A 15,708-nucleotide genomic window follows, 5' to 3' on the forward strand; every position below is an offset into this window, starting at 1 on the left:
ATTAATTTGTAACGTAACCTGCATCACATCCGCAACAGCACCAGGGAATTCGACAGGCTCTGATTCGATAACTAAGAGGCCACGCCTAACTGCTATAAGGACACCACCACCCATCCGATCCCCCCTAGAAGCATAATTACGATCACATCTGTATACGTTGTACCGACTATCGAATAATTCAGCGTCAAAAATTCCAGGATTCAACCATGTTTCGCTTAGACAGATAATATCGTAATCATTGCACATTAGGCTCCTAAAGAAAGTATTAGTCTTAGTTCGAAGACCACGAACGTTTTGGTAATAAATAGAGAGATTAAGTGAACCCATTATTTAAGAAAATCAATATAACGTAAACGTTATTAACTTTAAAGCAAAAGTGACCATTCCGATAATTCTTACAATTTTTACTATATAAATTTAATAAATACAAGTATCTACCCCAGGCGTGCCAAAAATAAAAATTAAAAAATAATGTACATAAACAAAAATTAACACAGTTATAAAAATAATTAACAAAAAATAAAATAATGTAAAAAGTGATAAAAACTATGATTAAACAAACCAGAACACAAAAAATAAATACACTGAAGATGCAAACAATACGAACTTTAATATTACAGCACGAGTTAAGCCAGATAACGATAACTAAAAACGATACCATAGTTCTTACTTTATTTTGTTTAAATCCGAAACGCTCGAAATATGTATGATAGGACTAGTATCTGTTCGGCGCACCATAATAGCACAGTTCTTAACCCATGTATACAAGTACTTGTTTTCTTTAGACCTTACTTTAACTCGCTGTAAAAGAGACTTGTTAACACTCGTTAGGTGATCGTTGAAAAATATTTTAGAGTTGTCATCCTTAAAGCCAAGATCGTCAGCGCTAAATTTAAACTTTCTCGCCAAACTCAAGAAATCGTCCTTTTTATAGCGCGCCAAAAATCGCACTATAATAGGTTTGGTTCTTTTAGAGTTGTTGTTCTTGGATGCCACACGAGTTACGAAGTCTACATCGCGGCTGACATCAAGAGGGAAATCAATTCGCTTAGAAACACACTCCAAAATATGCATTAAATTTTCGCCTTTTCTTTCCGGTACACCGTAGATCTCGACATTGGATCGTCTAGCCCACTGCTCACGGTTATTTACTTGAGACTCCAGCTCAATAATACTGCTCTTTATCTCGCCAACAGCCGTCTTGGTTGCCTGGAGTGTTTTGACTTCACTATCCATCATATCGATTTTTTTGCATAAACTCTCGTACTGGCTACTCATGAATGATATGCTTTGTTTAAAGGCAGCAATTTCTTCCCTAATTGGCGATAGTTCAGTTGAAATAATATCGAAAATAGTGGTCTTTACATTGGACCACAGTTTTTCGATCTCCATGGAAACAATCTCACGAATCCGGTCACACGAAACTAGCGACTCCATCGAGCTCTCCGGAGATTTCTGAGACGCACCTCGCTTAGATGTTATGTATTCTGGCGATGGAGATTTTTGAGACGCATCTCGCTTAGATGTTATGTAATCAGGCGATTCTATGTCGTTGCGTCTTAATGGAGTATTGTCATTGTTAATTTGTTTGGGAAGACATTGCAGACAAACCCACTTTTTTTGTGAATCGGATAATGTGATTTTTTTCTTGTCGTTCGGATACAGACAGGCGATATGGTAGTTATTTTTACAATTAGAGCATGTTATCATTCCCGTAGCTCCCTCTACAGTCGACTTACAGCAAGCGAACTTCATTATAACAGAATTACTTTGGATAGGTATGATAAAAATTGCAAATAATAAACTTTTTAAAAACGTGGTTTCGAACGCGGAACGCACGATAACTTGCTTGATTCTATGTATAACACCGCTGGACCAGCGACGCACTAGCGACTATTGTTCAAATTGTTGTACTGTATCGAAGCTTAGAGTATACGTTAGTGTTATTCGATTCAACTAACCAATCGCACCCAAGTAAACGTACACTTCACAATTCAAACAAAATAAACGGTCTTGCAATGTAAAATCAACAAAGACTAGCACTCCAAAATATGGTAATATCGCTCACTTCTTACTTTTGATATTATATAAGCACTGTTTAGGGCAATCGGGTGTATAGAATGAGAAATATATTTAAGTTCTTCTACAGTTCCTTCCAATTGTCCAGATGTGATACAATTTCGTTACAATTTTAAAAACTATCGCTGCAAAATAGCCACAAACGATAGACGATGACTATTAACCAATAACTTTAGAAATTTACACTGATTCACTGACACAGATTCAGTCTTTCTATTTTTATTTTTATTTTCAACACAGAGCCAAAGCAGAAGATACTATTGAGGCAACTAGCGCCATAGCAGCTCCCTGCAATATTCATTAGACTGGAAAAAATAAGCATAGATTACCACCGATTAGTTCTAACAGTATAAGACGGATTAGTTTTGTTCCACATAGTTGTTGTATGGTCTACCGCTATAGTAGTTTACAGATGTGTGTGAGACCTCTTCAAATTCATCTAATGAACCATCTCCCTGCTTAGTGTACTTATTTCCCGAAATCTGAATGTTTCATAAATAATGTTAGTTATTATACTCTAGAAGTAAAACACATCATCATCATCATCAGTTCAGCCTATTGCAGTCCACTGCTGGACATAGGCCTTCCCAAGTTCGCGCCAGGCATCCCAGTTTTTCTCAATCCTCATCCAGCCTTCACAGGTAATCTTACGAAGATCGTCGATCTTCGGCCCGAGGACGTCCTACACTGCGTTTGCTAAGACGCGGTCTCCACTCCAGGACCCGTCTGTTCCAACGGCTATCGGTCCTGCGACACAGATGACCTAATTCTGTTGTATAGATGTTTGTTTATTTTTGTACTCATATACGCAAAAAGTATATTTTAATTATCCCTCAGTTACTTAACCTTAATATGTATCATAGAAATATGATTGCATATTTGCAAAATGTTGCGATTGTTTCAAAATTACAGAAAAAAAAAATGAAAGACTGTGTGTAATTATGTACGCACGTAAGAAACTATACTTCATTGGCTAGCTAACTTCACGTTGCTAACTTCTTCTTCGTTGACTAGCTAAATTCATGGCGTCGGTTTCTGTGACGGTGTGCGCGCATATCGTGAAAATTTACTTTCATCATTTTTCCCTAATACACCAAAAGAAGTATAACTTCAAAAATAAAAAAAAATAAAAACGAACTTCTTGATCATAAATTATCCTTCGCAATATTTTACCTCCGTAATTATTTTGCTGTACTGTGTGGCTACGGTACTAAAGAATATAGCCACCCCCTCTCTTCCCGTGGGTGTCGTAAGAGGCGACTAAGGGATAACACAGTTCCGCTACCACCTTGGAACTTAAAAAGCCGACCGGTGATGGGATAACCATCTAACTGCTGGCTTTGAAATACACAGGCCGAAGACGGGCAGCAGCGTTTTCGGTGCGACAAAGCCCGTACTGCGGTCACCAACCCGCCTGCCCAGCGTGGTGACTATGGGCAAAACACATGAGTTCACGTTATTTTTGGCGTAAACTTGTGGAGGCCTATGTCCAGCAGTGGACTGTATAGGCTGTAATGATGATGTAATGATGAATTATTTTGCTAACTGATTTTCTTATTTCTTATATAGAGTGGTTGAAAATAAAATTGCCATATATTGCTTCAGTTGGACTAAAAAGTGTTTATTTGATAAAATACAACGAGCTTACTTTTTACAACATTTTACTTCTATTAATGACAAAAAAAAAACAAACAAAACCCTTAATACAATAATAATAATATACATAAATACGATGGTATCAACTTCAAACGTATAATACGTAACTAACATAAATGCAAATCTAGGCAAGAACGTTACAATTTATTTAAAAAATATCTTAATGAAAAATAATAGATATAATTAAAAAATAACTATTACAAAAATTACATCGAGAAGGTCTAATGCAAAATTCTCTATAGATCACACATACATTTTTGATCTAACCAAAGTTGAATTTCGTATTTAATACTGATATCATTTTGGAAGAACTAGAAAAAATATTTACAATTATTAATTTTTTTTTTTAATTATGCCAACATTAAATTTTTTTTCGCCTGGATCTTTGTGACCATGTCGCAACCAACTGTTTTAAATAACGTAAAATTATGGAGAAATCAATCAAAATTTGTTTTGAACTGTTGTGTGTAAAAAGTTCGATCTTGTATTCTGGGATTGTCTAAAATCAATTTCATATAGTCTATTACGGTGTCTTTGTATGTAAGAAAATATACTCTATTGTAACATGTGGAGGGACTGAGGAGAGATGATTTTTAGGCCTTAAAAGATACTCTAAAATACCAAGATTACTTTTTAATCTTGTGTAGTCTGTAAGCTCTTTACGAAGTTATAATATATATATATATATATATAATGCTTACTTATTTAGAAAATAATCTGCTAAAAAGAAAAGTTTCTATAGCGGCAATGCCTTAAAAACAAATTATATTATAATTCAATATAATAAGTAAGAAGCACAAAATATAAATAATGCGATGTATACACTTTAAAAATAATTATTTAAAATATGAATGGAAGACAATAAACTAGCACAATCATATTGTGACTACGACAATCTCGCGTTCGTACGTGATGTGGAATCACTTCTCGTCAGCCCCATTGGATACACCTGTAGAAACCTAACAACATTGTAAAATTACCAGTCTATTGTTGTATATTATAATAAATATGTACAAGTAATAATATAACAGCACCCATTTCACTGAAACCATATTTCGTAAGAGACGCGCCGCCTATTATGCTTTTTTATTAAAAAAAAATCTTTGTAATATATCACGGCTTTATTGTATAAAAATGTATTGTATATTTTGTAAAATCTGTATATCTATTGTACTATTCGGTATAAGTAAACATTTATTGTATTAAATAAGTATTGTAGCAAAAATAAGCTAAATAGGCGACGCATCTCTCGAATGTCGAATCTAATAAAATCTGTTAAAAAAACTCAATCCAGACTACAAGATCATATATCTAATATGTTTTATCTTTTATAAAAAATTCAACAACTCTTATTTTATCGTGGAACTGTTTCAACAAGTCTCTATTGTGATAAAAATTAATTATTTTTAATAATATATGTATGTGACAGCGGTTGGCGAGTGTGGCAGTGTAGCATGACGCAGGTCGCACCTGAGCTGATAACTATAGGCCGTCCTGTTGGCTACCAATTATTCGCGGACCTACATTTACATCTACGCAAATTATTATATAAGTATTTTTAATACACAAAATAACGTTGAAATAAACGTGTATTGCACTAATCCGGAATAATTCCTTTTAAAACTATGCGATGCGTATAATCGGAAGTTGAAAGTGTAACCGATAAACAAGCGAAACAGATTATAAAACGCTATACCTACTACATAAAATTATTTTAAAAATGGAAGACGATTAAATAATTCGTAGCCAACTATCAAAATAATACATTCCACATATTTCACAACGCGTGGTTGGTCGACAGTATGTTACATCGTTGATAATTAAAATTACATTCGATTCGATCATCGATCACCACGTGATAAAATGTACTTAATTTAAAATATCCCGCCATGTTGATATACCCAAACTCGCAAAATACATTCTCTTGATGAAAGGGTACAAACTAATCCTTATGCTATATAATATTTGATATTGCTGATTATGATGTTGACCTTTATTTTTTGTATCTGCATGCAAAAATTTATATACATATAGTGATTGTGAATGAAACATTGTATCGATTCGAATATAATAAATGAATATAAAATTTCTATATGCAGATAAAAATATAAATAAGAACAAACATTCATTTAACACCAATCCTTAAATTGTTAGACTGTTGTGCTTACAAGAGCATGCTTAACATTGTTTTTCGGTTGTATCAGGACATACATTAAGGTATATTAGCAGCCATATCATAAAATAAATTTTATACTCTTTAAAAATGAACAATAAGAAAAATGTCAGAAGAAATTCTTAATTTTACATTTGCCAAATCTTACAGTAATAGATTTTCAATGCCTGAGATCACTAATAAATGCATTTTATTATTTCGAAGGAAATCTAACTAGCCGGCCACCATTTTGCCTTACTTCATAATTATGTTTTGAATGAAAATATTCAACTTCACTCGAAATTATATTTGAATTTTATTTAATTTTATGATTGATCCTTATTTTTAATTAATGAATATTATTAAAATGATGGTAGCCGACTAGTTTGAAAATAACATCTCGCTACTAATGTGTTCCAAGACATATATTCTTAACTAAATTAAGCTTAGCACTGGTTATTTTTACTTAAACATTGTATTTAATACAATTGACGCTCTCTTGATAATATAATAAGTATTTATGCAAAGTATATTTTCACAGTGCAATCTTATTCTCTCCTTTTAATTGTTTAACAACTTAAAATAAGTATAGAAATAAATGGGTATCACTCGATTATATTTAAACGTTAAGCTGCGTTAAGTTTCGAAAAGTTTTCAAAATACTACGTTTTATAAGCATAAAAAGGTATATATGGATAATTAATGGAATTTGATTCCTCTTTAAGAAACAGAAAACCATGAAAATAAGATATAGCAGAATCGCCGTATTTAAACTTAAACTTTTCTTTAAGTAGGCGATTAAAGTTATAAATATTACGTATTTTAAGGCTAGGAACATGATACGAATTTAACTAAACGTCAGTGGAATCGGCTGTAGCATATTATATAAGCTAATTTTAAAGCAAATCAAAAATGAACATTCGACAAACAAAGTCGGACGGCAGATACGTAAATACAACACAGCAAATTTTATATTCTTGAGAGCAGTCTTTGTCTGACATCAACTGCCAATATCGTTATGATCCTGTTACTAAACGATATCTATAAAATACGATTACTGATTTCGCTACAGAATAAGACTGTCACTGACAGGAATAACTCAAGCTCTTAACAAGTAGTAATATAAGAAAAGCAAAACCGTGCTCTCTAACATGTATGATACAAAATAATTAATGATACATAAATGTCATACAAACTAAGGCAAATAACGGTAGGTATACATACAAGAGTAATTGAGCAAAACGTAACGAAACAGTGAGCATTTAACAAAACAGTTTGAATTAAAAAATTTCATAAAAGATGTGGCTTTAAGTTTTAAATACACATTCTGGTTTACGAACTTTGTTTAAATTTGACAAAATAACATGTCATTGGTAATTAAATCAAAACCAGAATAAGTATATTTGAGCTTGCAACACTGCCTGTTTTGTGATATGTATTTACAATAACCACGCTGAAAAATTAACGTCGCTAGAACCATTAAAACCAACGTACCCTATTTTATGAGACACACATGAAAAGTTTTGAAAAATTGACCATTTTTGTTATACGGTTCACATCAATTTTCCACCACTCGCGTCTCTCGTAACTTATTAAAAACCTGTTTTTTCAAGATACTTAGGTACTTAGCACGTTGCAATACGACCCTATAATTTAAGTCTATTCCACAATTACCTTTAATAATATTGTTTGTAATAAATGTATAAAATATCATCTTTAATCTCTGTATACTTAATCACTTTTGTTTATATTTAAAAATTAAATCCATTTGTATCGGTATAAAAATCTAATAAGTATAAATTTGAGGTTATTTCACGGCTATGGCACTGTATTGTATGTTTGTATTCAAACTTGCTACGGCCCCGAGCGCCGCTCCCGATGGTTATAACAAAAATATTAACCGTAAACTGTATAAAAATACTTATAGCTATTATTGTTAAGGCTGCTGTATTGTGGTAGGTATAATTAAAATATTTATGGTTCATTTTTTATCTGATCGCGTAGGGAATTGGCGGATGTACTCGAAGAAGCTGGCGGTTGTCGTTGGTTGCAAAATGTGACGTATTTCTAACTCGTTAACACCCGAGGTGAACGGCTTCGTCGAATACAATTTGTACGCAATCGGAGAAGAAAATCCACCTTTCAGAACTCATCCTAGACTATTGTACGTGTAAGCCTCGGGAGCGGTACACGGACCCTTAGGAGGATCACATTCAATGCTGTGGAAAATTCTAGTCACGGAAGATAACTGTTTCAAATTTTCTTCGAGAATGGTGTCTTTTTTTATTTGTAAACCTCCAAAAGTTTGATAGGAAAATCAATCAGAAACTAAAATATGACGGATTCGCTTTTCAGTTTTGAGACTAACTGTCTGTTAGAAAAACTAGACGCGGAAAAATTAAGCACTTTTTAAAATAACTAGCACAATAATTAAATCGTCTTTAACAAGATTTTAAAATTTTATTCTTAATAAAATCATATTTAAATTAAAACAATACCACTTCGGTTATATAATAATTAAGCAAACAAATCAATACTAATGTTATAAAGATGAATACGTACCAAAAAGTTAGTATTCAAAACTGAATAGCATTAAATTTCTCATAACTGTCCAATGCGATAATTTGTCAAGAATTTAATTCACATAATCCACTTAAAATAATATTGCTGTAATCACTATGATGAGTGACAAATCATATTTTTTTTATTTCCGAGTGTGACTCCAATAATCCCACTTGCACTATATTACACTACTAGTTAATACGTAACATTCCTTATGCGGTAGGAAAACGAAACCATCACAATAATATCATAAAATAAGCTATATAAGTCGTCTATAGATACAAACAGAGATGATAAAACGTTAAATGTTCCGCTGAAATATCCTGATAGCTTATCACAGTTTATAGTCGCTGCGACTCGAGAAGAGCGCTTAACAGCGACTCTATCATAACAAAGCTGATATATTACATATATCACCCCTTCGACCAAAACTTATCATATTATACTGTCATCTTTGAGAAATAAACGTTGAGCATGTATAACTGTATCTATTGTGGACGACATGACCGAGGCCTCGTTCGCTACCAGGATACTTCGACGGCTTTACAAATTCATATATAATTATCTTTATTTTTCTTAAATATTAAGTTTATTTCGCGATGAATGGTCGAATTGCTTGGTAATTCGAAAGACGATAGTCTAAGCTAAAATTAAGTAAAACTTTCCTCTGGCATACCATCCCTCCGAAGCCAACATCAAAGCATATTTCGACATCACACTCATTACCTAAGTGGTAAAATTCGCTAATCTCACTCTTGTGATTACTTCATCGAATCAGTCGAGCCCGCACCGGCGCGGATGCGCGGTCGGTCTTAAATAAATTCAAAATTTCGAATAATCGAGGAATAAAAAGTTACGGCGATTTTGAGTCGATACAAATTTGAAAAGATTACAAAACGAAAAGTAACAAAAACATCCATGCGACTCAAAAGGGATTCACAATCACGTTTCGCCACATACACGAATTACATGCTAAGAGCGACATAGACGCCTAACTTATCTTAGCTATCACAGTCCTTTCTCAGTCTGACCCTTTCCTCTTCCACGTAAATGCATCTCAAATTGTCATATCGTTGAAAAAACTGGTAACAACCTAAACTAGGCCTATTTATATATGCTGATGGAAAATAATTCAAAAATTAGATTATTTGGCACCTACAATGTGACGCGATACGTACATTTAAATTCATCTACCTTAATAGCAAATGTATCCATTAAAAGTAACAGAACATTTTGTAAGTACTAACAAACAATAGTGTATTGAAGGCAAAAGGTAACCTATGTTTTTGGTTCGTATTCTTGCTTCTTAGCTGTAGTTATTTCAAACATTTCTCTGCTAGTAAATTTGTTTAGTTTTGACTCTAATATTAGCGAAAAGTCTTTTAACTAGATTAGTAAAACTTAAAAGAAATTTTGAGCATCATTTATACAATTTCACACCTCTGCCAGATTTTTTATCCTAAACATTCCTAAATAAAGTTAACGTAATATCTAAAAAATATGTATACATATATTTATTACAAATAGGCACAACGATGTACCGAAAGCATTCATCGCGAAATACCTGTTGTAATGTGGTAAAAGAGCAAATCTTATTTCTTTATATTTCAACGAAGACTTTTTAAATCTAATCTCTAGTTCGATCCGCTCAGATATCGACGGACACTTCGACCGTATCGACAGAAGAATCACCGAGAAACCTAACTCTTACGTGGTAACTTAAATATTACGGGGCAAAAACGCTATCTATACTCGCTTTTTTGAACGGTAACACTATTTATGGTGTGCATACTCTTTAACTGTACATTCGCGACAGACCTTCCACAGAGTATAAAGATATTGGTTATTTACAGATCGAAGCGTGTTTTACAGCGATCCGATTATATTTCACTTTCGTAAGCTCGCACGTGCGAGTCGTATACTTAGTTGTCTTCGACCTTACTTTATCGCGTGGTGGACACGAATTGCCTTAAGTGTTGCCATGAGACGTCTAGTTGTAGAGGCGGTCGGCGATGTAGAGGTCGGGGTGGGGGGTGTGTTGCGGGGGCGGGGGCGGCCACCGCGGGGGTGCGGGTCACTGCGCGGGCAGGCATGCCGGGCCCGGGCCTGAACCAGTAACCACCGGTTTGAACTCACTCGTCGGGAATTGCTGGAACGGTGGCGCGTAACACTGCGGGAAGTAGAGCTCCGGCTTCACCACCGCAGCTGGGGGCAAAGGCCTTGGCGTCTTAGCGTCCGCCCTTCGCGCCTTCGCTGCGTGAGGATTCATGTGGTTATCTATATGCTTCTTCACCTCCGGTTCGGTTGCGAATCTTCGCCGGCAGTTCGGCATCGGGCAGCAGAATGGTCTATCGCCCTGATGAGTGCGCGTATGTTGATCTAGTATCGCCTTTTGCCTAAAATCTTTTCCGCACTGTGTACATTTGTACGGTTTCTCGCCTGTGTGTATGCGAAGATGTTGGTTCAGAATTGTCCGTTGCCGGAAAAATCGAGGGCAATATACGCAGCCGTACGGCTTTTCGTTTGTGTGGATGCGCAGATGTTGCGTTAAATGTGATTGTTGACGGAAACGCTTACCGCACTCGGGACACGGATATGGTCGTGATTCTATATGTATGCAACCGTGTTGCAACAACGTCGACTTCTGCTTGAACTCCTTCTGACAAATTGGGCAACGCACGTACAGAGGCATCGCTCTACCACCTAGAACATCTGGTAGCTTTCCGCCCTTCAGATACTGTAGTGATAGACTGGACCCGAAGACGGCATGATTGAGCCCTTTAGTATCTTTGAAGTAAGCAGGATACTGTGCTGTATCACCTGGCGAAAAGCATGATCCACGCTGTTCACCATTCTGCCCATCCGTATCTCCAAACGTCGACTGCACCTCCTCCTTGTTCTCATCCGGCGGAAACGGGACATCTTGGGGCCATAACGTCGGCGTCGACCCGTTCTTGAAGATTAGGTGCGGTGAAACGTCTGGAAAAATTGAATATTTTGATCAGTTACTAGTCCGATTCGTCCACAAAAGTATTATCGACGAGTGGGTTAATCGAACTGAGGACGGTTACGGGAGCGTCCGGCGATCGGTTCCGCGTCTCGCGAGCGCCCTCTGCTAAGCGGGCGACGAGGGGACCGAGAATTTGACTGATAGGAAGGCCAATGGATGCGAGACCGAATCGAACGGGTGGGGGGCGGCGGGGATCGCAGGCGGCGCCGGCAGTGACGCGAGCGCGTCGGGTCAGTGCGGGCGACGCGCGCGGGGACCGGGGCGGGGCATATATCTGTGAATAGCGCTCGCCTTGGTGTGTGCGGACGTGCTGGTTCAGGATGGCCTTCTGGCGGAAATGTTTGCCGCACTCGCCGCACGTATATGGCTTCTCACCGGAATGGATGCGCAGGTGCTGGTTGAGGATGGCGCGCTGCCGGAACGAGCGCGGGCAGTACACGCACGCGTACGGTTTCTCGTTCGCGTGGATGCGCAGGTGCTGGGTCAGGTGGGACTGCTGGCGAAACCGCTTGCCGCACTCCGGGCACCCGTACGGCCTCGAGTCCGTGTGGATCCGCTCGTGCTGGAGCAACGTAGATTTTTGCTTGAAGTCCTTGCCACAAGTCAGGCACTTGAAAAGGCGGAGCTCTGAGTTGGGATTATGTTTCCGAGGCTTAGGTGGCTCGGGTTGCACAATATCTGGTAAGTGTCGTAAGTCTGGCGTCGTGTATTGATCTAGCGGACCCTCTAGTGAAAGTACTCCACCGTTTTGTTTTAAGTAATGTAATGGAAATCCACCAGTTCCAAGCATGTGACTAGCCGGTCTCGTCTCTTTAAAGTAAGGCGTGGCATATTGTTGTTGTAAGTCCGATTGTGGAACAAAGCAAGGAGTTCTATCGAGATGATCTTGTGCTGTAGGCTGTGCTTGATTTTGCAGCTGTTGATCAACTTGCAAATGTTCTGGCGACGTCTGTTGTTGCTGAGCTTGTTGTTGTTGAACCTGTTGTTGAGCTTGCTGCTGGGCTAGTTGCTGAGCGGCCTCGTCTGCTGATGGATCTGGAGGCGGTGGTGCTGGAGGATAGGGCGAGGGAGCCGGAGAGGCGAGTTGTGGCTCGGGTTGTGGTGAGGGTCCTCCAGGACTCTGGTGCTGCATGGCCTGGTATCCTCCGTCCAAAACAGCACCACCCCATTGCGTACCAGGCGGAGCGCGTTCCACTCCATCTTTATATAGTACGTAGGGTGCTGTCGTATCTGCAAAGAACGAAATAGTTTATCAAGCTATGCGATTATATCATGCCTTATAAATAAATAGCTATAAAAGAATATTCAATGTTGAAGTTAGGTGAATGTAAAAGACGTATTAAATCAAAAGAATGTCGGTATAAATCGGTGAGTCTTCGCAAGGTGTAGCGTGCAGCAGTCGCGACGTCGCGTGCCGCGCGGCTACAACACCGCTGCCAAATAAGAATTTAATAAAATGTCACATTCCACCGTGGGTGAGACATTTTTGATGGTTACATCGTTTATGGTATCTATGAAACAGTGAATTTAGTACATAGGCTAGTTTTCAATAGATGACTATTATTTGATATAATCTACTTACAGAAAAGCATATTTATTAAATTATTAATGTGAAAATTTATTTCCATTATTTTTATAAAACGATTGAAAAACGTTGAATAAATAAGAAGCGCGACAAATGAAAGAAACTTTTGTAAAACAAGTTAGATTTCTAATGATTTACTTTCCCAATAGATTGAAATTATATAAAAACGCGCGGAAATACGAATGTTTTCATTTACCAAAGGAAAATGCAATTGGCACGAGAACTAAATAATGTACACACAGCTTGGTTATTATCATTTTATAGTTTTAATACTTTAGACAAGTTACACCGACTTACACAATTTTAAATTACTAGCGATACCCGTACGAATAATTCGCACTAAATAAATATAATATCATCGTCATATATTAATTTTAGTAATTAATTAATTTACAAAAACAAAAGCGATATTTTTTTTTTTGTTGTGGATGCCGGTAGAGCAAGCAATTATCTATAAAATGATATATAATTTGTGGAGTAATTGTGAGGATTTTTCTAAAAAGTATTAATATATAAGATGATTTGTGTATTAACTGTGTTGTATGAACTAATGATTAGCATTTTTTACGTTATACATCTATTTTTATTACAACAAAATAAATTCAGGGTAATAATTATTATACAAAAATAACAATTTTTGCCTATTATTACATACAAAATCTTTGACAATTGGTTTTATTTTTCTAACAAAATAGTTTGTACCGTATGACTAGTCATTTTTATTTCGTTTCTCTTTTTAAATTTTAATTTTCGCTCGTATGCAAGCAACGTAAGTTATTGGTAATCCAATAATCCTTGCATTGATATTCAATTTGAATCGATAATACCACCGACTCGTTAAATCACAACCAACGTAATTAATTATAATTAAATACCATCGCATTAAAAATAAAACATTTTTAACACGCTAACATACGATGTTGCATCTTAGGGAACCTCTCCATCCATCTTGACCGTTAATGACTCTCCGGATGGGCAAACGAGATAACATCCTATAGACTTATATCTCGGGCACGATCGATTTGTCGATATCTCGATTTGAGATGATCGTGACCTAACTCTTTTGGTGTATAAAATATCTAATTACTTTTGTTGCTCTATTACACCCTTTCTTTCTGTATTAATAATATAATAATATATTGTTATGATTATATTATAAATAAGTTTGTTAGTATTAATAATGTATTACATTTAATATTAAATTCGAGGACTTTATTTTAATCATACTTATAAATTATTTCTTGATAATCTAATATTGTTTAAAAATGTGTAAGTTGCAAATAAGAATAAAGGAACTAATTAATAATATGCTACCAGTGTCCATCGAGTAAATGTTTATTGTTGGAATTTACTACTGTCTAACTGTCTATAAATATTAGTTAATTAATTATCGGGTTAGCTTTCTCGGTGTAGACATTTTTAGTGTCGACGGATTGTAGTTCTCAAAGTTTACGTTCGCAATATTTATGGAGATAGCGAAACTGACGCAGAAAGCTCTTTCTCGAGTACATTACATACATCTTTTCATATGCCATGAGACAAAGATTTATAGTCGAATAACATCTGTTTATAATCTCTCAGATAAATAATACCGGAGGAAACGAGAGAGCGACCAAATGATTTCTTCACTTGACAGCCACGTTTTAATGACGTGTAGTACGGGTTTAAATCTTGGTGTCTTCGGCCGGATGGCTGCACATGTGGGGTGTCACTTCGAATTAAGATTTTTTTTGTCTTTTTAAATTATAGCGTTCGAATGACGTAGAATGCTATGGGAATGAAGCACCCCTTTCCTCGGTCGTAACTCGTTTGCGTTGGAGGTGGTTTTTTATTTTATTTTATATTAAAGATGTGAACGAAGATTTCGTTTTCATTTGTGACGTCTGACATCCTGCAGGAGGCGTGTACACTTTTACACTGTTTCTTAAATATTTATAAACATAAACATGTATTTTGTATCGGGAACTACAATTTTCTCCTACATACATTGTAATATCTAATCTTGATAAATTATGATTGAAAAATTCTCTATTGATCTTTTTAAAAGTAATTCCGAGTGATTAAAATATTTGTAATTGGCATAAAAACTACATGAATGTGGTACGAGAGGTGATCTGGTGGGCCGTGGAGCTGCGGCCCAAACTGGTCTGAGACGATCCGCCCTTTCCTGTGTTTGATCCTACTACGACGTAGAGACAGCAAAAAGCGATCCTATTGTGTGAACACTCACTGTTAAATTATATAAAATCTTTATGTTTCAAAGTCAATTAATTTAAATTCATATGAAAGTAAATAAAGAGGAGATCCCTTATTAATTTTCTTAAATGAAAAATCATTTATTTTCGATTAAATAAAAAAAAATAGCTTCTCGAATATAAGTTAAATGCTTTTAAATTCCATCTAAAGATAATTTTACACATTTTTACTTTCATTTAAATGTATACAATGTAGTGTGGTTAATCCTTTGTAAAATATAAGATAACATGAAAAGTTGCAATCATTCTTCAATAATATAGTTTTGTAACTTACATGCGGACTATACTTAGGTTCACGGATGGTCGAACCCGTCACCCGGAGAACGACTGTTCACTGGATTAAACATAACAAAGTGATTCTTAGCCACCGAAAATTTTACACAAACTCTTAACATTGAAGATATACGAT

The 15,708-nt window shown here is 36.0% G+C and overlaps 1 protein-coding gene across 1 annotated transcript in view; it reads right to left on the bottom strand.

Annotated features, from left to right (window-relative positions):
* Window positions 1-10,523: 10,523 nt before the first annotated feature.
* The window catches only part of LOC123659422 (zinc finger protein 774), a 46,146-nt gene continuing 40,961 nt past the window's right edge, over window positions 10,524-15,708 (bottom strand). Inside the window, exons 2-3 of the mRNA XM_045594638.1 lie at window positions 11,751-12,689; window positions 10,524-11,428 (exon numbers count right to left, since the gene is read on the bottom strand). Coding sequence (XP_045450594.1) covers window positions 10,524-11,428; window positions 11,751-12,689 — 1,844 coding nt within the window. The remainder of the gene's footprint in view (window positions 11,429-11,750; window positions 12,690-15,708) is intronic.

Source organism: Melitaea cinxia, chromosome 14 (assembly GCF_905220565.1).
Source record: "Melitaea cinxia chromosome 14, ilMelCinx1.1, whole genome shotgun sequence".
Taxonomy (NCBI): Eukaryota; Metazoa; Arthropoda; class Insecta; order Lepidoptera; family Nymphalidae; genus Melitaea; species Melitaea cinxia.